At 56.1% G+C, this 22,847-nt stretch overlaps 1 protein-coding gene across 6 annotated transcripts in view; it reads right to left on the bottom strand.

Moving 5' to 3' along the window:
• The window catches only part of TBC1D14 (TBC1 domain family member 14), a 79,855-nt gene extending 61,868 nt beyond the window's left edge, over nt 1-17,987 (bottom strand). For 2 of the 6 annotated variants that reach the window (XR_013959448.1, XM_080648386.1), the window contains exons 1-2: nt 17,503-17,663; nt 7,956-8,691 (exon numbers count right to left, since the gene is read on the bottom strand). Coding sequence is in view for 4 of the 6 variants with exons in the window: in XM_080648386.1 (XP_080504512.1) it covers nt 7,956-8,674 (719 nt within the window). In the remaining 2 variants the exon portion in view is untranslated. Of the gene's footprint in view, nt 1-7,955; nt 8,692-13,437; nt 13,600-17,264; nt 17,389-17,502; nt 17,670-17,959 lie in introns of those variants that run through there. The other 4 variants (XM_080648385.1, XM_080648391.1, XM_080648387.1 and 1 more) reach the window with 4 other exon arrangements.
• Nucleotides 17,988-22,847: the final 4,860 nt, after the last annotated feature.

Here is a 22,847-nt window from a genome sequence, read left to right as displayed (position 1 = left end):
GCAGTGTCACACCGGACTCATGTGACGGCCTCAGCACCCTGCAAGGCAGCCACTGCCCCAGCTCCAGGAGGATGCGGGTCGGCCTGTCCACCACACCGGCCTTACTAAAGGCCACCTTGCCTCCTCCGCCCCCTCCCCCAGGCCTGTGGACAGTTCCCTCTGCAGCTTCCCCTGGCTTCACGCGCCTCCTTCTGATTTATTTGCTTCTCAACCACCGTGTGCAGCTTTGTTACATCAACGAGAACAAAGGTTAAAAATAAAGTCACAGCCGAAACCGGTTTGGCTCAGTGGATAGAGCGTCAGCCTGCGGACTGAAGGGTCCCGGGTTTGATTCCAGTCAAGGGCATGTACCTTGGTTGCGGGCACATCCCCAGTGGGAGGTGTGCAGGAGGCAGCTGATCGATGTTTCTCTCTCATCGATGTTTCTAGCTCTCTATCCCTCTCCTTTCCTCTCTGTAAAATATCAATAAAATATCTTTTTTAAAAAAATAAAAAATAAATAAAGTCACAGACTGTCACCTAAACTAAGTAGATGAGCGCTGAGCAGCAGAACTCCCCTCCGCGATGGGAAAGTACAAATCCATGCTGTGCAACGAGGCAGCCAGTGGCCTCGTGTGGCTGCTGAGCAGTGGGATGTGGCTAGTGTGACTGAGGAACCGGATTTTCCATTGACATGAAATGTGAACAGCTACATGTGCCTCGTGGCTGACACACTGGACAGCACAGTGGACTCCAGCGTAAGCACCAACTGTGCCCCAACCTAAGACCCGAGATGACCAAACGGGGTGGCTGCTGTGGGACCAGGGACATGGGTACAGGAGGGTCGCGGCCACGGGACAGGCATGTGAAACGCAAGGCAAGCCCCTGCCAGCCCCACAGCCTCCGTTCCCGCGGCTCCTTCGACCGGAACACTCTTCTCCCTCATCTCGTTCACATCTCTGCTCACGTGTCACTTGCCCAGTGCCACCCTCCCTGACCATCCTACTTAAAATGCACCTCCCACCTTCACTCTTCCCGCCCGACACCCTGCTTTCTACTTCCCAGCACGCAGAGCCTGACGGGCCGCTCCCGCCGCTGGGTGCCTGCGGCAGCGTCCAGTGCCGTCGGTACTTGTATGTGGGCGAAGGGGCTTGCTGGCTGCTGCACCGGGTCCTGGGTGCGTATCACCAAGGAAATGAACAGCATCTGAGTTCACTATTTGAGAAGCATTACTGAGTTCTCGCTGGGTGCCAGCATGGGAAGAGTGAGACGCGGTCCCGCAAGGGGCACCAGGCTGGGGGACCCACAGATGGCACTCACAAGGGCACGGGCTGGGAGCCAGGGAACCACAGGAGGAGAGCCCTCCCCGCGCCCTGGCATCTTCGGTGGGTTCTCCTCATTTAAAGCGTGCGCGGCAGTGAGGGGCAGAAATGGAGCCTATTCCAGGAAGGGGTCACCCAGGCCGCGGGAGGAAAGGTGAGCCTCTCCTGCCCACCGCTGCTGAGGACCCCTCAGCTCCGACACTGGCCTGCAGACCTGCCCTGGGCCGGCTGCAGCTCCGCCCCCCCTACCCCCCGAGGCTGCTCCTGGCACAACTTCCAGGAGGCGGTGGAGAGGCTTCTAGAAAGGGCAGGGATGTGCAGCGGGACAAGGGCATGTTCCAGGCGCCGCTCGGCATCTGGGGCCCCTGCAGTTAGCCTCTCCGCCATGTCCAGGGCAGAGACAATCTCTACGGAACCGGAACCGCTGCGAGTGCTCCGGGGGGAGAAGGTGCAGGGCCGGCTGGGACAGGGGGCTGCTGCCTCCTCCGGGGCAGCTGCTCAGAGGCAGCTCCGAGCCCCTGCAGCGGCTAGGGTTAAGCCCCCTCTCCTCAAGCCAGTTCCTCAGCTCCTGTGCAGACCTTCATCTTATGCACTTAGAGCTCACTCTCCTTCCATTTTCACAGCTCTGTAAGGGGGTATCCTCAGCTCATTCTGCAGACGGGGACACAGCCCCAGAGAGCTGAGTGCCTGCCTCACCCAAGACCACACGCCAGGAAACGCTAGGTCAAGAGAACAGCAGCCAGTGCTCCTTCCCAGGTGCACAGTGGTGCATACACACGTGCACACACACCAGCCAGCAGCTCAGCTACTCAGCAGGTTTTCTGTATATCCCTAATACCAGGGCAAAGTCACCAAGAACATCAGCAAGCAGATTTTGTAGAAAAGTCACAGTTACAATGTTACACTTCAATTCACTGATGACAATTCTAAAATGGTCAAAGTAGCAGAAAACTGCCCTGACCGGTTTGGCTCAGTGGATAGAGCGTCGGCCTGCGGACTGAAGGGTCCCAGGTTCGATTCCGGTCAAGGGCATGTACCTTGGTTGCGGGCACATCCCCAGTGGGAGGTGTGCAGAAGGCAGCTGATCGATGTTTCTAACTCTCTATTCCTCTCCCTTCCTCTATAAAAAATCAATAAAATATATTTTAAAAACAAACAAACAAAAAACAACAACAACAAAGTAGCAGAAAACTAGTTGGTCAGGCAGAAAAATAATGATAGAAAAGATATTCAATGCCTGTCATATGCTCAGTGCTTTACATCCATGTATATTTCCTCCCTGTTTAATTCCAACAACACTTTGAAAATGAACTTATTTCTATTTTCCAGATAAGAAACAAGCTCAAGACCCAAACCCTGTATCATTTTTGTATCCTTGCAAGCTACTTGGCCACCCCTGCCTCCGTTTCCTCACCTAAACGAGAATTATCTGCAGTGCCTACCTGAACCCACCAGCTCTCAGTGCGGACACAGGAGCCACTCCGGGAACTTCAAGCAGGAAGCGACTGAACTCAAGGAGTTAGATGATTTGGAAATCACTGCAAGGGCTGAAGTCATCAGCTCTAAACTGGGCGCCCCGGGATGGCCCCCTGGATACAGAACTCACGCAGCGGGGAGCTGCCGCATCTGAGCTGCCCCTGGACAAAGGAGCTCCAGGGTGCAGCAGGCCAGGAAGCCACCACAGCTTGCAGCCACTCATCCACCCCAGCGTCACCACAGGGTGCTGCTGCAGGAGAGCCTCACGCCTCCGTGGCATCACTAGATGGCAGACACCAGCCAGAGGGGAAGAAAAGTGGTCTCCACCGAACTTCAAATCCCTCGCACACGGCCCCCAAGTCACGCCCAGAATCCCACGGCAAGAGACTTTGGGAAATGCACGTGTTTAAGGCTCCGGCTTGCAGAGTGCAGGAGGTGCCCCGGAGGAAAGCGGTCCGGAGCATGAACAAGGCGGCCCGCAGATTGGCCACACCACGCTCTCTCACAGGCTGCTGGCAGTGAACAAGGCGACCACATGGAAATCTGAGAATGGCACCTGGCGAGCACCAGGTGGCTCTGGCTGCCGCACACCTCTGAGGGCACCCACCTGCTCATAAGCTAACTCACCCCCTCAAAAGAAGGCAAAGAGCACATTTCTCCCTTAGCCCCGCTCATGTCACCTCCCGAATGATCACATCCCCAAAGCCCGCGGCAGTACAGGAACTAAAATTTTGCTTGAATGCTTTCACAGCAAGTGCTCTACAAGCCGGCGACTCATTTTCTAAGCCAGTGGTTTCGAACCTGTTCATACAGCAGGGCCTTTCAAAAAGTGACTCTGTGTGAAACCCCAACCTACAGAGGCAGAACCAGGCCGGAAATCCAACCTGCATTCCTGGTCTGTGCCCCAAGCTTTACGGTATGATCTCGTTTGACCCTCACACCAACTCTTTACAAGAGGTACATTTAACCCATGTCATCCTGTACCCCTGGGGATCACAGAGGTTAAGTGAATTTCTTGATGTCACAGGTCAAAAATAGCAGAACTGGGGTTCAAACCTGGGTCTGAGCAGCTCGGCTCTCGACCTCACACTCCTCGTCTCTATCTCTGGATTACAACTCGATGCCAGGGTGAACCAGACGTAGACCGTGCCCCCGAGGGGCCCTCAGCCAGCCAGAAGCAGACCGGGAAAACGCATCATTACAGTTCTTTAAGCACAGCCGGGTGCGTCACCCTGGGCCTTCCGCGAGCTGTTCCCTCTGCCTGTGTCTTCCCCTGGCGAGCCCCTTCTTTGCACCTAGCACCTCTCGTCAGCAAAGGGTACTTGGAGCACCTTCGGAGAGCTTAAACGGTTACACAAAAGAAGACGTGAGGGGTCAGAGCTAATCACTACCCTCCAGGCCAGTGCCGGGTAGCAGCCCGAACCCTGGGCTTCTCAGAAACAGCCGCCTCCTGTGCAATGCAAGCCTGCCGCTGCGTTCCTCTCATAGCTGCCATGGGCTTCCCCAGACACACGGATAACGACGCCGGGCTCACAGGATCCCTCTACACAAGGTGAGGGTCCTGCTCAAACTGCATTACAGTCACAAATTTCCTTCAAGGAAGCAATTAAATCCCAGCATTTTACAACCTACTAGCTCAGTGGTTCTTAAAGGCTGGGTGATTCTAACTCCCCCCGCCCCCGCTCCGCCCCCCGCCTCCTGGGACATTAGCAATGTCTAAGGTCATTTTTCACTGTCAAAACTGGGGCTGTGACGGGCATCTAGTGGGTAGAGGCCAGGGAGGCTGCCAAACAGCCTTTAGTGCACAAAAATTCATCCATCCCAAAATGTCAACAATGCCAACGTGGAGAAATCTGGAGGCAACTTTTCCACTGGTGGACTGACTGGAGTAAGCACAATGTCAGGACAAGAACTAGAAAAGGCTTTAGAAAACGTTTTTTAGTAATGATAATTATTTCTACTGGAATCATAGGTGGCTACTACTTAGGTATTGTCAAGAAGTGTGCTGGATGCTTTACCTATTTGATCTCTAACCTTGCACAGTAGTTTTATGCTCCATTTAAGGCTCAGAGAGGTGAAGTAACTTGCCGAAGGTCACACAGCTATTAAGTAAGAGCGCTCACATTGAACCCAGCCAGCCTGACTCCTGAACCAGTGCTCTGGACCGCTGGACCTCGCCCTGCCCCAGTGTCTGGTCTGTCTCCCCACCAGCAGTAAGCTCCGTGAGGGCAGGGACTACCTCTAAGGCCAGAGTGGAGTCTGCCACAGGGATGCTTATCGTCACCTGAATGAAAGGAAAAAATGAGAGCTGGGCCTGCAGCTTCCACTTGGCAGTGGCCAGGCCCAAGCCAGCCTTCCTGCTACTTGCCTGCTCCCTCTCCTCCAGGCCACCCTCCTCCAGCCGCCCGAGTCACCACCCGGCCTGCTTCTCAGGCCACAGGTTCCCGACCATCTCCACCCCTTCCTCCCCCCGAGCCCCTTTGTCCTAGACCAGCCTCCCACGATCCTGCCTACGCTTCCTTCTACAACCTCGAACTTGCCTCAGTGAGGAAAAGGAGAACAGACAGGCACTAGGGTAAAGAGAGTCGCTTGGGCTCAGGGGATAAAGTGAAGAAACAGGATGACTCAGAAGCCTGGGCTGGGAACCCCAAAAGACCTGCCCTCAACAGAAACTCACACAGCCGGCAGTCCTCTGAGTACCTACTGTGTGCCAGGCCCTCTCTGTAACTCCCCTGTAAGTTTACTCACCTGAAAAATGTTTAGTAGGTTCCACACATTTTTGGCCCAGAGCCCTTTCCCCTTCAAAGGAAATCTAGATTGACACTCTTCTCTTAATACTTGAAGATTCTAGGACAAAACTCACTAGACATGCCCATGATTTCATATTCGATTCATTTGTCATTAATATTCCACTAGCTTCCCACAGGTACTTAATGATGGCTCACAATAACGTCTCAGCCATCAGAACAAGGATAAGGAGACAAGAACCAAGGAATAAAGCAAAGAGGCGACATCTGATTTCGGAGGCAAACAGCTGGCTGAAAAGGATTTTCAAGAACCAGCAGCTTTAGAAATGATCGCACAGAGGAGGCTCCGAAACAGACAGAGACAAGGCAGTCAGGAGAATCACAACAAGCGACTGAGACTTCAAGGCTTGCTCCGTTGGCACTGCTTCACACTTGTCTGGGTCTGTACTGTTCACACTTGTCTGGGTCTGTACTGTTCACACTTGTCTGGGTCTGTACTGTTCACACTTGTCTGGGTCTGTACTGTTCACAATTGTCTGGGTCTGTACTGTTCACAATTGTCTGGGTCTGTACTGTTCACACTTGTCTGGGTCTGTACTGTTCACACTTGTCTGGGTCTGTACTGTAGCACATGTGTGACCCACTTCTGCCCCATGACTACCAGAGGTAAGTCTCATAACCCCCATGTTGCAGATGCCGAAGCTGCGACAGAAAGCACAAGGGTGTCAAGGACGACAAAGGTAAGAGCGCACCCTACGTGAACACAGCAGCAGCAGCACGTGCTAGGCACCTACCAATGTTATTTTAAGACGAGAAAACTAGTTGAGAGGTGAAGTAACTGTTGCAAGCTCACACGGCTAGGATATGGGTACAGGGCTCTTGAATTCCAAAGCTAAGCTCTCTCCTCTGTGTAGCTCCCAGCCACCCGCATTGTGAGCAAGGTTTCCCAAATTTGCCAAGAACCCCAAGAGACTGCGAAAGCCTATCCCCCGGGCCCTCCGCGGAGATCCTGATTCTGGAGTTCAGGGCTGGATCCTGAGGAGCCTGAACAGGCACCCAGGGGGTACATAAACAGGAAACGCTGAAACACTGACCTGAGTAAAGGGGTCAGTGCAGCCACACAAACCTGCACTGCCACTACACCGCCCTAGGACATGGCCTCAGCAGGGAGAGTGACAGTCTCCCCTAAAGTTCCTGGGTCCCTCCCCCCGAGGGCAATGGTGAGTGATGCACTCTGAGACCAGGAACGCTACTCCTGGGAGCCCCATACCTGTTTGTCAGCACACCAGAGAAAAGGTGCCCACAAAACACAGCCCTGGTCAGAGGACAGGTCTTGGACTCATCTGCAAGGGCCCCCACATTCAGCTGATGAAGCAACTGAGGCAGCGGCAGGTTGGCGTGCGTGCCCAGTCACAGACGCCTGAGGCCAGCACATCACACCATCTGGAAGGGACGCCCTGTATGCAGTGCCCAGCATGGGCTTTGCTGGGGGCACACACATGGGGCGGCCAGGGTCCGCCGCAGGAATGCTCCCACCTGCCAAGCCCTGGGCCAGGGCCTCTGAAGAGCAGCTGTGAGCAAATGGCCGCTCTCCACACACCCTCTCCACAGCCGTGCCCTCCTCACAGCACTCCACGGTTTAGGAGCTCCCATTTGCTTGTGAGACTGACTGTTGTGCCTCCTCCCGCCGCCTGTAAGCCCACCGACAGTCATTACGTATCACCATTCCTGCCACTGCATGACTCCCGCGCTACCTGCCAAGAGTAGAGCCTAGGACACAAGCACGCGTTGAATGAAAACACGAAAGCAGAGAGAAGAGGCCAAAGCGGTAGGAGCGGTCCCCACAGGCTTGTAGTGAGACACAGGGACCCCAGCAGCCCTGGTTTGGCTCCTGGGTGACAGGACACCATGGGGAGTAGGGTGCATGGCCTAGTCCCAACACAGGTGACAGCACACATCTCAGCAGCGACAGACACCTGGAAATGCCAGGCCTGGGTTATGCCAATAGGGGCTGGAGTTAGAAATGAGGGTTACTAACTCTGACATCAACCACATCAGCACCCTCTGGTTGGCCCAGGAGACTCAAGGTATTAGCATAAAGGGCCCTCCAGAGAATCAGGCTGACAAAGGCTGCTGATTCGGTAACACGGACCACCTGTGGGTCACCCTCAGCCGAAGCAGGTCAGGGGCGGGAAGTGACAACAGACTGTGCGGGAGAGTCTAGCAGCGAGGAATCAAACAGCAGCATCCCCACAGACCAGTCCGGCAACACCCCACAGGACTCTGGGCTACTGGGGAAAGGCCTGAGCACCTGCCTGACACAGGGCCTGCTCAACAGGGTTTCCTAACACACACACGTTTCAGACAAGAACAGTTCAACTGGTCTGAGTGCCACAACCTCGATCCTCTGGGGAAACAAAGATGGCGTTACCTTGTAAAGAAGTTACTAAATGGTCCCAGTTTCTTCAATTTACTCCCCTCTGCAATTCCATCGACACAGTCCTGCTGGTGTAGGTCACGGGTTTCCTTGATGGCGCTCAAGGTGACGTCAGTAAACTGCGGGTCATCGTCATTCTCCAGGGTCACGATGGCACTGGAGCTGCTCGTGACCATGAGGTCCAAGATGTCCTCATTACTGACGGACAGGGTGGTGGACAGCTCTGTGCCGAGACTGGACACGCTGCAGACGGACACATCATCACTGCGGTTCAGGGCTTTGGAGGTGGGGCTGTAGAGCTTCACCGAGTCATAGCCCGTCCTGGGGAACGTGGAGGACTTCCGCACACTCTGCTCCCGCTCGGCGCTGGTGGGAGCCGGTGGCGCGTAGGACGGCAGCGGGCATGCGCTCTGGCAGGCCCGCTCAGGAACTATCTCCGACTCGGACGGTTTCCTCTTCACATGGACCACGCTGCAGGGGACGGGCTCCGGGTTGCCGATCTCTAGGGTAGGAATGCCCGAGTCCACGGACTGCAGGCTGTGCTGGTCGAGAGCCCCGAGTTTCAGCTTGGACCCACACTCCGGCAACGAGAGGGATCTGGGCGCCTTGAGAGTCAAGTGTTGCAGGTTCTGAATATGGTTTCCTGGCCGACCATCCAGAATGCCCATCAAGGCCACGCCATTTGTAGAGCTGGAAAGGTTTCCATCAGTCATCTTGGTCCAAGGAGAAACTAGAAAAAAACATCAACATGGGAATTTAGGCAGTGGACGTAAAGCCAAAGACGCCACTCCTCTACTACACAGCTCGAAGGTCCTGACACCCCTTTAAAGAAGGAACCCTTGGAAGAAGTCCTACAGACCCAACTTTTCATTCAGGACCAGATGCTAGAGCAGCCGTGGGCAAACTACGGCCCGCGGGCTGGATCCGGCCCGTTCAGCTGTTCTATCCGGCCCACGGAGCCGAAAGAGCGGAGGGTTCTCTTGCTCTCCCCTCCGCTCCTTTACTTTGAATTTATATTAGTTCACACAAACACTCCATCCATGCTTTTGTTCCGGCCCTCCGGTCCAGTTTAAGAACCCATTGTGGCCCTCGAGTCAAAAAGTTTGCCCACCCCTGCACTAGAGGGTTAACATAAACGATCGTGACGTAAAATAACAGGAAGACAACACAAACAAAGGACACACGTAGGGTGAAAATATGTAAAACGTCATCTTTGCCATCTCACCACCACCCACCAGTCACAGCGCCGACCCCCAGGAGAACACGGCGGCAGCGTGACTGTGCCAGCAGAGGCAGGGTTCTGTTTTTTCGTATCTGTGTGTTTTTCTCGATGATAAACAGGCTGCGGCTGTTGGAAGTGTGTGAATTCATAACCCATATAGAGGTCAAGGTTCTACTTGTTCTGAGACAGCATAAAAATCAATTTGCTTTAGAAAACAAGAAGATAAACTGTATGTACCACATGCAGTGAGATGACCCCAACCACGCCCACTTTAGCATGCCCTCCACCAATGTTTCGTCAACTCACTCAGGACTTCGAGGTAAGACACTGAGGCTCAGAGAGGTCAAGAAACAGGCCGAAGATCACACTGTTACTGAGCGGCAGGGCTGGGATCTATGGGACTAGCCCCCAAGTAGGCTATTCCTAGTGGGTGAATGGCTTAGTTTGCAGTTATAAAAACCAGGTCAGAAGGCTGGCTCAGCGAAGATGGACAAACAATAAAGGAGAAATAAATACCATAACCCTACACTAAAGACCTGAGTGGGAAGAGTCAAAGCCGCCAGTGACACACACATCCAGGGCCCTGCCGACAGTTCTCTGCTTCAGACGGGGGTGGGAAGAGGGGGTGAGAGATGCACCAACCTGGACAGCAGAGTCCCCAGAGGACTGAGGACCCTGGCCTGTGTTATGTCACCTTCTACTGTCCTTTAAAATTTCAAAACTAAAGAGACCTAGTGCTGCATTTTAATCTGACCTATGGCCCGGCTGGTGTGGTTGAGCATTGAGCTAGGAACCAGAAGGCCCCAGTTCGATTCCCGGTCAGGGCACAAGCCTGGGTTGTGGGCTTGATCCCCAGTAGGGGGCGTGCAGGAGGCAGCCGATCAATGATTCTCTCATCGTTGATGTTTCTATCTCTCCCTTCCTCTCTGAGGTCAATATATTTTCTTTAATATATTTTTTTTATTGATTTTTTACAGAGAGGAAGGAAGAGGGATAGATAGTCAGAAACATCGATGAGAGAGAAACATCGATCAGCTGCCTCTTGCGCACCTCCTGCTGGGGATGTGCCCGCAACCAACTTACATGCCCTTGACCGGAATGGAACCTGGGACCTTTCAGTCCGCAGGCTGATGCTCTATCCACTGAGCCAAACCGGTTTTGGCCAATATATTTTTAATAAAAATAAATCTGACCCATGGAGCAGAACAACCCAGAGAACGGGACTCTGGACCCAGGCATGCCTGGGTTCTCCTCCCAGCTCTACCTTCCTGCCTTGGGAGAATGAAATAAGGCACCAGGAGAACAGCATTCACTAGACCCCCGGCCCCGGCAGGCACTCTGTTGGCGGCTGCCATCACCAAACAGCAAGTAGCTGAAGCTTCTGGAGCCGGCAGAACAATGATAACCACTCTCTCTCTTCCGGGTGCCGTTGTAGCTTTTACAAAGAGCCTTCCTGCTCCCCTTCCAGAAGCCTGGCCCTCCTCTCAATGTCAACACAGCAAAAGCAAAGTCATTAAGAGCAGAAAAGGGAGGAGAGATTACTCTCCCTCCCAGAGAGGGAAGGAACCAGTCAGGACAGCTCTGGAGCAACGAGTAGAAATATGAAGGAATAAATCGAAATGCAGCATTCAGAAAAGCCTGAACTGTGACCCAGCGAGGAAGGAAGATCTGACCATGATGTTATGCTAACTGGTTATCAACTTCTCTTGGAAGGCAGAACCACGCTGTGCTCCAGACAAAATTAGAGTTTAACACAAAATGAAATTATAAAGATGTTGCATAAAAGAAAGTGTTCTCCAACCTACAGAGCAAAGCCTCAGTGCATCCTGAAAGGGTCTGAGCGCCCGGCCCACCTGTGAGCACATTCTAAATGCGCTGCAGCTCACACACCCCGATTTCCTGGGCTGGAGCCACTCCCGGGCAAGGCCACAGCAAGCCACCTCTGAGACGCTGCTCTGGGGAAACCCTGAAATAAGAAGGGCACTCACACCAGGAAGATGCAAGGAGAGTCCAACGTACACAAACCTCAAAGTTCTCCTTTTTTTTTTTTTTAATTAAAAGGAAAATATGGTAAGGAACGTATTTAGCACATCCTTAAGAGCTAATCTCTGGCGATGTCAAAGGTAATTAGAATTATCAAAACACCATCAACACTCCACAGTCAAGCTGGGGAGCAGAGGCTCTGCCCCTCAGCAGCTGGGGCAACCTCGGGGGAGATGCTCAATCTTTCTGAGCCTCAACTTCCCTCCTCCCCAGCAGGAAAATGGTGCCATCCCACAGAAATCCCAGGCAGACCTGAGGATAAATGACACGAGGTTTGGTGAAAGCGCCAACACACCACACGCTGCATCTGACACACAGTAGGTGCCCAATAAACGTGGCTTTCCTCTACTTTAGCCACACTGAAAGCTCCAGTCCCTGCCAGAACATGAACTGAAATGTTGACACCAGAGCGGCAGGAACGCCTCGTGCTCCGTCTCCCCTCGGCCGCGGGGGCATGGACAGCAGCCCGAGGGCCTCTGCTAAGGGAGCCGCGGAGCCACCTTTGAGGCCTCCGCAGGTTCCAAGTCCAGTTTAAGTTCCTTAAACCTCAGGAACAGGGTGTTAGCCTTCGGGGAAACCTAAAAGGAAAGAAGTACTTCCGCTTGCAACACACTCTAAACCCGAAATCTGCAAGGGCCAAGGCCGCCTGTTCTCACACCCTGCCACCCGGTGCCACCAGTGCCAGAAAGCCGGAGCCGCCCTCCAGAGCACCTGCCTTGTGCTCAGAGTGCGTGCTTCCAAGACAGGCTGCAGGGGGACCTGTGGGAGCCCGCCGGGAGGCCAGCTGCCGATGGCCTGCCTCCAAGTCACACGTTCTCTAAAGACAGAATAAGCCTCAATTCCCTGAGCTGGCACAGGGCCCTCCCGATCCGTCCCTGCCAGCCTCCCCAGCCTCGCACTGCCACTCTCCAGGACCGCTGCGCTGTGCCCAAGGTCCTCTCTGCCTTCAGCGCCCGGGGAGCTGGTAACAGGTGCCATCAGGAGACACACCCGGAACATTCCAAGGCCACCTCCTCTGAGAAGCCTTCCTCCCTCTGCCAGGAAGCCGCAGGCCCTCCTCCTTCCCAGGTCCCTTTTGGCCACACTCCTCCTGAAACAGCTGTATCTACAGCTGACCCCATGTCTCCTCGCACAGGCTTCTAAGCGTCAGGCAGGCACAGAACTCACAGCCTCTGGACACACTGCCTGGCCAAAGGCCTGGCATGGATTAAGGATTCAAAAATCTATTTGCTGAATTAATTAGGACTAACAGCTATGTTCTAAGTAGGCAGGTTTCAGGAACAGTCCATCCAAGAGACATCTGCTGAGAGCTGGGTTATGTCCCAAAAACAAGGTAAGCAGTGGAGGTAACAAGAGGAGGGAGAAAATCCGTCCCCTGGAGCTCCTGGCATGTGCGCGGACAACAGACACAGCAAGGAAGCGGTGACCACCCTGAGCATCACGGCTGCTGCCAGACTGGCCTGCGAGGAACCCTGTCAGCGGGCGATGGTGTTGGAAAGCAAAGCACAATCCCTCCCTCCACAGGTTTGTTTCCCCAAGTCCAAGCCGCTGTGGCCGAGCACACAGGCCCTGCAGCAGTGGCCACCACAGCGGGTGCGCACCCCAGGCCCTCGGTGTCTTTGGGCACAGCTGGCACCAGCCATGGAAGCGCGGGAGACGGTGTAATGACGGGACCTCACCTCCCAGACAAGAGGAGACACACCAGACGCCAAGGGCGAGAGGAGGATTAAACCCAGGCAGCAAGCCCGTCTGAATTTTGTCCGCCTGCCCCAAGCCGAGTTCTGCAGGTGGCAAATAAGACCAGCGCCCTGCACTCCGCGGGCCGAGTCTCAGGTTCAGTACAAGTCAGAAAGCGGGCAGTGGCTCTGCCAGTGATTCCAAGTAAGGCTTTCAAAGACAGTTCCATCTCGAAGCAACAGTTTAATTTTCTCCGCCTTAAAGAGCAATAGGACTAAGTCTTGGCTAGCTCTTCATAAATAAAGGAAGAGCTTATGAAGCTAAAACCAAATGAATTCGTTATGCCCTCGGGAGGGGGTGCCCTCGTGGGTGGCTTTGAGGAGAAGCGGTGCTGCCCATCCACGCAGACTCCTCCGGCTCCTCCCCGTCCACGACGCAGCCCTCCCTGTCCAGGCTCCTGTCTGGGTCCTGCAGGGGAGAGCCACCTGCTCAGCACGGGGACACTGCTGTCCTCCAAGGAGACTGCGCACTCACCTTCGCCGCCACGCCTCCCATCAACCCAGCTCCGCCGCTGGCTCCCTAGTTTAGTCTTCCGATCAAGCGCACCGCTATCTGTGTGGCATCTCCAGCGTGGGAGAGCCTGCTTCACAGAGGGCTGCACCGGCACCAACCCCCATCTCTCTCCTGTTCATTCAAGTCCTGGCTCAGGCAGGAAGGTTACTGGGAAGAAAGGCACAGGGTGTTCTAGGTCTCAGGTGCCTCAGCATTAACAATTAACAAGAGCAGCCGACTCTGCTCACCAAGTGTGCATTACATGCTGGGCCCTCTGTTCCATGTTCACACCCACCACTGGTATGACCCCCACCACAACCCTGTCATTACCACCCACAGACAAGAAGACAGAGGCATGGAAGGTATATGTAACATATAATAAAGTGGCTGTGCTGGGGTCATACATAGAATGGCGAACTTTACAGATGACTTTTTAAATGTGTTACTCTTTAGGATTTTTTTAAAAAATCCTAAAATAAAGAATTTCTTAGAAGCTCAATATATTCCTCTGGAGGGTGAGTGGCAACTTTTAGGAACCTGGCATTTAACACAATGTTTAAATAAGTTTTGGTCCATCAGCAAACCAGGGAGAAACTGGGGTTAAACTGCTGAGGGTCCCAAAGGCTCCTTTACAACCCTAGGGAACAGACATTGCAGATATACTGCCCAACGGTGGTTATGTTTAAAAGGCACAGGGGGGGACATTTTCAATCAAGGACTCTCCATGCATGGGGGGTTCCACACATCCCAAAATGTTTCAGCTACATTTAGTGAAATACCAAAACCAGCCATCATATAAGTACCCATGTGATTAAGAGGCAACTGACAGGTTAGGAAGACATTCAGACCACTGAAGAAAGCCAACATAATGTGTAATCTCAATCCTATCTAATAAAGAGGGAATATGCTAATTGACTGCCACTCCCTCGCAAAGATGGTGGTGCCCACAGCCAATAAGAAGGAAATATGCTAATTGACTGCCACACCCTCAAAGATGGCAGCACCACAGCCACAAGATGGCGGCGCCCAGTACCCTCAGCCCCCCAGTCGCCCAGGGCCAGCTGAGGCTTGCGCTGTCAGCAGTGGCAGCAGCAGAGGTGTGATGGGGGCGTCACCTTCCCGATCACCGATCACCAGGTCGCCTCCCGCCCCTGAGGGCTCCCAGACTGTGAGAGGGGGCAGGCCAGGCTGAGGAACTCCCCCTCCAGTGCATGAATTTTCATGCACCGGGCCTCTAGTTATTTATAAAAGAAATCATTTAGCCCAGCCAGCGTGGCTCAGTGGTTGAGCGTCAACCTATGAACCAGAGGTCACGGTTCAATTCCCAGTCAGGACACATGCCTGGGTTGCAGGCTCGATCCCCAGTGTGAGGCCTGCAGGGGGCAGCTGATCAATAATTCTCTCTCATCATTGATATTTCTAGCTCTCGCTCCCTCTCCCTTCCTCTCTGAAATCAATAAAAATATATTTTTTTTAAAAAGAGAAATCATTTACCAAACATGTACCATGACCAAACATGCCAGCTACTATCACATGCTCCAAGCATCCCACACCTGACAAGTACAGTGAAGAACTGAGATTCAGAGAGGCTAAGGAACTCACCCAAGTTCACACAGCGACAGACACTGGATTCAAACCAGGCCTGACATCAAGGCCACATATATGGCTTGCTGGAGTGCTTAAGAACACAGGCCCTAAATTTTGTGACAATCAGTAAGCTAAGCAGGTAATAATTTTCTATGTATGTTAGCTTCAACAGAAAAGTTTTAAAAATAAAACAAAGGGGATGGAGGGTGGATGCAGCAGGGTCTGAAGATAGACTGGGTTGAAATCCCAGCTCCTCCATTTTGTATGACCTTAAACTAGTTTCTTAATTGTCCTATGCCTCACTTTCTATGTAGTAAAATGGCCCAATAATAGACCCTATCTCCTCCGGCAGCTGATGAGATTAGGGAAGAAACCCACGGTGCCAGGCTCCAGTTAAGCCTCAGGAGAGCTGGCTGTGTTCTTTCCGGCGTCCCCCCTCCCCCCCCCAGAGGGCCAGCCAGCTCCGCCCACTATTTTAGCCACTCATTTGCATCAGCAAGCCATTCCATCTGCACTGCCTCCCTCTGCAGCTTCTTCCTGCCATTCACACCTCTCCTCGCACTTGCTCTGTGGCACCGACCAAGCCTGGGCCTCAACTTGCCCATCTGTAAAATGAGAAGAATGGTCCAGCTGATCCACCTGGGGTCCTTCCAGCTTCACAACCTAGAATTCTACACAGCCCAGGCCCTAGAAAGTTTATGCCCGCCCTAAAACAAACATTAACAACACAATCATTTCCCTAAAACCCTTTCACGTGAGTAAATGTCTGTTTTGATGACCACCGAGGTCTCCAAGGTCCACCAGCAAGCACAGCACGCTGGGCAGGCAACCCCTGGGCTGAGGCGGGGACAGGAAGGTCAGATGTGCTGACCAACAGGGGAGAGACAGACTCCAAAACCAGTCACTCTGATAAGCTGGGTCCTCACCATTAGGCCTTCAGCAGAGCACCCGCAAGAGGAAGTGGGGGCATGAAGGACAGACATCCACCCACTGAACAGAGGGGAGTGGGCAGGGGTGCAGGGGTGGAGACTGGAGGGGGGGGGAGAGGCAGAGGGAGGGTGCCTAATGAGACAACTGCGGGCGATCAGCAGCAAACGCCAGGGAGGCTGGGGCCCACTGGGAACACTGTCCACACACGTGGAGCAAACCCAGCTCAGTGCAGAGCCAAGCGCTGCTGCCGCCACCTCCCACCTGCTCCCACCTGCTGGGCCCGGGAGGACCCGGAGGGGAGCAGAGTCTGGAGCCCCCCTCTGCCTCTCTCCACCAGTTACTGCACCTCCCTAATGTTTCCCGGAGGGGCACTCACTCAACCCCAAGTGCCGCCGGGTTCTCATCAGGGCTGGGGGTCAGGCGGAGCCCAGGGCCTCAAGGGGTCAAACACACAGGACAACTAAGGCAGCTCAGCTCCGGAGGGGAGGTAGGGACAACGCCTGGGCAGGTAAGAAGTTGGGAAGAAGCCCCACCCAGACTTGAGAGCGGGGTTGACCACTGAGGAGCAGGGCAAGAGGAAGTGTCCACTGCTGGGAGGAGGAGAGGCCACGCAGCACCCACCTGCGGCCGCCCCCCGCTGCCCCCCCCCATTCACCGCCACCGCACCCCCCCCCCCATTCACCGCCACCGCACCCCGCCTCCTGCGGCCGCGGTCCTGGCCCCCGGAGCCTCCTGCACAGACACCTTTCCAAAGCAACGCTCCCAATTCCGTTGGTGGAAACGGTGCCCTGGGCATTTTTAGGGCAGAAATGGCTTCCCGTGGCCAGGCAAGGATCCTGCCCCTAAAATGCCAGGTGAGGGTGCGCAGGGCCAGTCCTCCTTCCTGAGGAGCCTTCCTCTCCACGGCCTCGCCCCCGCGGCTGCCAGCCGTCCATTCCTCCCTCCTCGCCGCTCCCTGCCAGGGGGGCCGCCTGGGCAGCGCCCCGGACACACACCGTGGGGCCTCAGCCTGGGCCACCGAGGCGCAGGGGGTCCCCCCGAGGCACAGGCCTCCAGGAGGGCGTCGGGGCCAAGGGGCAGGGATTCCAAGGAGGAAGGGGGGCAGAGGCTCCACAGCGGAGGGTGGGAAGGTGCCGGGGACCGGGGCCCCGAGGAGGAAAGGTCGCGGCGGCCCGGAGGGGCGGGTCCGCGCGCCCAGCCGGGTCCACTCCGGGCCCGCGAGCCCCGCGCATCTGAGGGGGAAACTTTTCGTCAAGTTCCGGAAAAGAAGCGTGTTGGGGCGCGCGTCTCACCGAGCGGCGCTCCAGTGCCGCCGGGCGCCGCAATGTCCCCCGGGCCCCTCGCGCTCCCCGGCGCCGGAGGGGGCGCCCGGGCAGGACGCGGCCCCGCGCTGCCCTCCCGTCCGCCTCAGGCCGCCTCCCGCTCCGGCCCGCGCTGCAGCAGGTGGCAGCGCCCGCGCGCCGGGTCCCTCCCTCCCAGCCCCGCCCCCGCCCCCGCCCCCGCCCCAGCCCTCACCCCAGCCCTCAGTACCCGAATTAGCTCGGCCGCGACGCCATCCCGGGGCCGGGGGGCCGGCACCCCAAGTCCCTCGGGACCCGCAACTTGCGCGGCGAGTACTCCAGGAGTGCGGCCGGCGGCGGCCCGAGAGCAGGTGCGCGCGAGCCGCCCCAGGCCAACAGCGGAGCGCGCCCCGCCCCGCCCCGCGCGCCCTCGCCCCGCCCCCCGCGCGCCCTCGCCCCGCCCCCCGCCGGCCGCGGCCGCTCTTCCGCCCGAGCTGCCGCCGCCCGCCGCGCCTCGCTGCCGCCGCTCCTGGAGCTGGACGCTCGCCCCGCGGCCCTTCCTCAGGCCCGCTCGCCCGTCCGCCGAGGGCCCGACCGGCGTCTCCGGCCCCTGTCTCTCCCGAGGGCCAGGCGGAGCCGCGAGGGGAGTCTGAGAGCATCTTCGTGGCCGCGGGGCCCCCGTGGACACCCGCCTGGGGCCTCCTTACCTGGTCGGCTCCACCCGCGGCCATCTTGGAAGTGGGAAGCGGCCGGGAGGGGGAAGGGGCTCGAGCGGCAGGGACCAGGCGTGGGGAGCCGAGCGGCGGAGCGCATCGATGGGCGCCCCTGCCCCAGGGCAGGTGTGCGGAGAGGGGTCCCCGCCCCCACCTGGCTGGAGGCAGGAGGCCTATGTGGGCGAACCCCGCGCCCGACCTCGGCCCCGGATCGGCGGCCTCGGAACGTCGCTGTAGGGTCCTCCCAGCCCGGCCTCAGTCTCTTAATCTGTAAAACGGGCTTTTCGGGTAGTTGTCCTTTGTTGAGCCCAGTGCCGGCGCCTGGGGGTCTTTGAAAATGCCAAGCCCTAGGCCATTCCCCGGGCCCGTGGGTCTGGAAGTGAGATACAGTTTTGGAAGTTGTGTAAAGTACAGACAAGTTTGGGAACCGCTGGCCCCGAGCCCGTGCAGTATTTCCGGTCAACACTGCAGAAACAAATGGCCAGGGTCTGTGGCCAGAGCCGTGTACCGAATGGGAGAGAAGCCGCTCGCCCCAGGTCCAGGACCCGCCGGTAGCCGGGAGGGGTCAAGCCCGGGGCCCGGCCCAGACCACCTTCCAAAGCTCGTGTTGGGTGGTGCCTGAGCCTCCCTGTCCTAGAACGGGGGCTTCCTGGGGCGAACCTGGCTCGTCGTCTTTACTGTTCTGTTCCCTGCACCTGGCAAAGAGCAGGCACGTAACTATTGGTTAAATTATCATTGTATTCTGGGGGCATCAAGGCTAGAGGAAAACCCAGTGGCTGGGAGCCGGAACGCCTTTGATCGCACCAATCAGGAGCCCTGAGCACTGCCACGGGCACAATTACCAGGGAGGAAACCTCAGAGACCACGCTGACTGCGGCGGGAAGGGGAGGAGAACCCCACCACAGAGACCATCCGGAAGCTGCAGTGAGAGATTACCTGGTCCGGCCACGGTCATGCGGGTTGCGCTGTCATGGCTCTACAAACGCTCGGCACCTATTAAGGTGGCAGGAGGGGTGAGAGCTTTCAAAAGCAAGCGCTTGATAGAATCCATTAACACCCTCACAGGGCTTGGTGCACAATAGAAGCTTTATCAGTGCTTCTATTTCTCAGTGGTTTTAAGTGAAAATAATACCAGGTCTCCTTCAAGCTTATTTTAAGAAAACACGGGAAAGTACAGGCTTGCTTCGGGCCTGACTTCGTTAGCAGTGCAGTACATCAGATCAATAAGGCTGCTTTTACCGTGTTCCTTGTGACTCCACAAATCCCTCCCAGCCCTCATTCCAAGTCTTAGGGTTTTTGTTTTGTTCTTTTAATACATTTTATTGATATTTTACAGAGAGGAAGGGAGAGGGATAGAGAGCTAGAAACATCGATGAGAGAGAAACATCGATCAGCTGCCTCCTGCACACCTCCCACTGGGGATGTGCCCGCAACCAAGGTACATGCCCTTGACCGGAATTGAACCCAGGACCCTTCAGTCCGCAGGCCGACGCTCTATCCACTGAGCCAAACCGGCTATGGCTGAGTCTTAGGGTTTTAAAACCCCACAAGAACAAGGAACCATGGTCCTGAATCCAGAACCAGAAAGAACTTGTGGTCGACAGATTTGCATTTGGCGCCCTCTGCCTGCCCTTTTCTCACCCTCTCCCCATCCTGCTGCCCCACCCGTCCTGTACCCGCTTCACTGGGCCCAGAGTCCTTCCTGGGGCCGTCAGCGTGTGATTTGTCACCAGCACCCAGAAGTGCTCTAGACAAGTCCTTGTCACAAAATTAAAAACACAGCGAACAAAGCTCAGCTGTGTGGTCCTGCACATGGGGGAGAGCCGGCGGCACAGACGGAAAAGCGTCCCAACACCCAGAGCAGCCGCCAGGAGGGAGCCTCGCACTTGGTTGCAAGAAGCAGCACAGACCCTCACACCAGAGCCATCAACCTGTCTCCACTCGGTTTCCACAGGCACAGCTACCTGTCTCCTACCTGCGCTCGTTAAATCAGTGACTTCGGGAGGCGGGACTCCTGAAGTAGCACATTCATGACAGGGAGGAGGCGTGGCCTCAGCAAAGGAGGAAGCAGAAGAGAGAACTACAGCACTCAGAATCCCTGTGGTCCAAAGCGCCCCTACCACCACCCAGATCCCGGCAGACGGCGTGTAAGGGAGGACATTGCCACCGGGTTATTGACAACAGTGAGGGAAGGTTAACGGAATGGAGCCATTTAAAAAAAACTTTAGAGTTTATCGTATAGCGCAGAGGAAGTGCTTAAGCTATAAGAGTGATACTGAATTTTAAATAAAGCCAGAGAGTGTGGAATTCCTCTCCCTGCCCCCCAGCTGTGCTGGGCCTGCAGGGCGGTGGGGAGCTGCCGACAAGGGTCTCTTCTGCGGGACAGGGGTTCGTTAAACTTGCCAAGAGTGAGGCCTACTTCAAGAGACACCAAGTGAAATTTAGAAGAAGACAGGAGGGTAAAACGGATTACTGTCCCCTTAAACGCTTGGAAACGCGGGATAAAAATAAGTACAGCGCACCCAAATATAGGACGACGGTTTGCATAACCAGCTGAGATGTTTGTCAGATTGCTTATGCCCATGTAGAAGGGGATGAGGGCTCCGAGTCCCTGGCCCTTCTCACCAAAGGCCAGAGCTGTTCCCACTTTGTGAATGGGGAAGCTCAAGCTCCAAGAGGTTAGGTAACTAACGCAGGGCCAAACCCCTGCAGAGGCCGAGACTAACAGCGTCTCTGACTGCCCCAGGGACCCCGCCCCCCGCCCCCATGTGCTCCATCGTTGCCCCATTTTACTGGGAATGCTGGAATCCAGGTGGGTCTGGCCCAAAGTCAAGGGCCACTCATTCCCAGAGCATCCCAAGTCACTGACTGGAAGAAGTGAGTTACAAGGAAACAGACAGATCCAAGCCCAGGGCATGGGGAGGGCGGGGACTCCTGTGGCCTGTGGCTCGCTGATGGCTGAGGTGCCCAGTGTTGGAGGCCTTAAGGCTCTAGGTATAAAGGAAACAGAAAGCGCTTGGGAGTGGGGCTCCCGTTAGAGCACACCACAGTGGAATTTTCCAAATAGCCTTTTTTTTTTTTTTTTTAAGGCATCTCTCAGTTGCCTGCTGCTGCCACCATCAGAACAGGAATCAGGTTTCACGTGGAAGTCGTGGGAGGTGGGGGCAGAGGGCGGAGGACAGAGGTGGGTGCGGAGGGTGGAGGTGAGCAGACTGGCTCCAACACCGGATGACCCACTGAACCTGTCCATGCGTGAGGCTGTCACTGGGACTGAGGTGTCTCCAGCCCCACAGAACTCCCTGCTGCGCCCAGAGTACCCTGAACCCCCACATCCCTGTCGCCGCACCTGCTCTGCCTCTACCTGGCTCTCCCTTCCCCCTTTAATGCCTAGTTCCCTCCTGCGGTGGCTCAAACGTTACCCCAGAACATCATCCTAATTCTTACCCCACATCCCCACCCCCCAGGCTGCCATTGGGCTCCAGCCACCTCCGGGCCACCTCCCAGGCACCTTATTGTCCCGTTGGGTCTCTGTGAAGCCCCCGGGGCCCTAGCAGGCAGCCCAGGCCACACAGAGGAGGGAATGGCAGCAGAGCCTCACAGCCCTGCTTGTGTGTGTGCTCCCTACATCCTTGCTCTCGTGGCAGGAGGAAACGGAGGCTGCAATAGGGGAACCTTCCCACCCACAGCCCCACAGCTTCCGAGTCCACAGGCAGGATTTGAGGCGGGCTGCTTTCGTTGTTTTTTATTGATTTCAGAGGGCGAGGAGAGGGAAACATCAATGATGAGAATCATCGGCTGCCTCCTGCACGCCCTCTACTGGGGATCGAGCCTGCAACCCGGGTATGAGCCCTTGACCAGAATCAAATCCGGGACCCTTCAGTCCACATACAGATGCTCTATCCACTGAGCCACACCGGCTAGGGCGAGCCAGCCTGGTTTTACCCCATAGCGTCCCTCCCCTCTCCCGGCCCCCCTGGACATAGCCTCCTTGGGTCTGGGTCAGCGGCCTCTAAGAGGATCTGCCCATGAGGCTGGGAGCTTAACAACGGCACACGGGGTGCTCAGGAATTTGAGGTGCCTCCTCACAGGGCTGGGAGCTGGTGGCCCTGCAAGGGAGGCGGCGGCCTCCCCCTCCGGGAGGCTGTGCCGGGCATCGGTTTCCACCCTCGAGGCCAGTCTGCAGTCAGGTGCGGGTCAGGACCCCATGCCTCTGCCCAGAAAGGGGCCCATTCTGCGGGAGGGCTACCCACTTCGACTGTGTGTAACCCACGACCGCGCCCCCTATGCCCCCTGCCGGACCCAGAGATGCCACGCGGCCCTGGTCAGGGCAGGGCCGCACCCCGAAGGCTTCACCCTGCACCACAGCCTGCCTACCCCCCAGGGTCCCAGAGTGGGGAGGGGCTGAGGGGCTGCCAGGCAGGAACATCTGGGGCAAGAGGGGGAAGAGCCTTCCAATGAAGGGCCTGCAGGGGCCTCACGCCTTCCCTTCTAAGCCCTGGACGGTCGGCACGGTCGCAGCTCCCGCAGGCTCGGCGCGGGGAGCCCCCAGAGCTTAGGTCCGAGGGGACTGTGATGTCTGTCTTACCAGAAAACCAGGGCCGGGAAGGTTTACTGGTTTAGAAAAATAAAGATTTCCAGTACCAGGTTTAGGACCCAGCACACAGTAGGCTCTTGATACATGTTTGCTGAATGAATAAATGAGTGTTTATAAACTCTGTTTGCAACCGAGGCCCCTGTTCCTCCTAACTAGCAGTGGAATGCCAACATGAAGAATCCCGGAGCCTCAACAGCGCCCCCACCTGCCAGGTGCAACACCACCAAGTCTGGGAAAGTCACCCAGAGGCCCAAGTCTCCCACTTCCGCCGCAGCCTGGGAAGGGGGC

The sequence above is a fragment of the Plecotus auritus genome, assembly GCF_963455305.1.
Source record: "Plecotus auritus genome assembly, chromosome: 1".
Classification (NCBI taxonomy): Eukaryota; Metazoa; Chordata; class Mammalia; order Chiroptera; family Vespertilionidae; genus Plecotus; species Plecotus auritus.
Note: the sequence above shows the minus strand (reverse complement) of the source record. Positions and strands in the feature narration are given on the sequence as shown.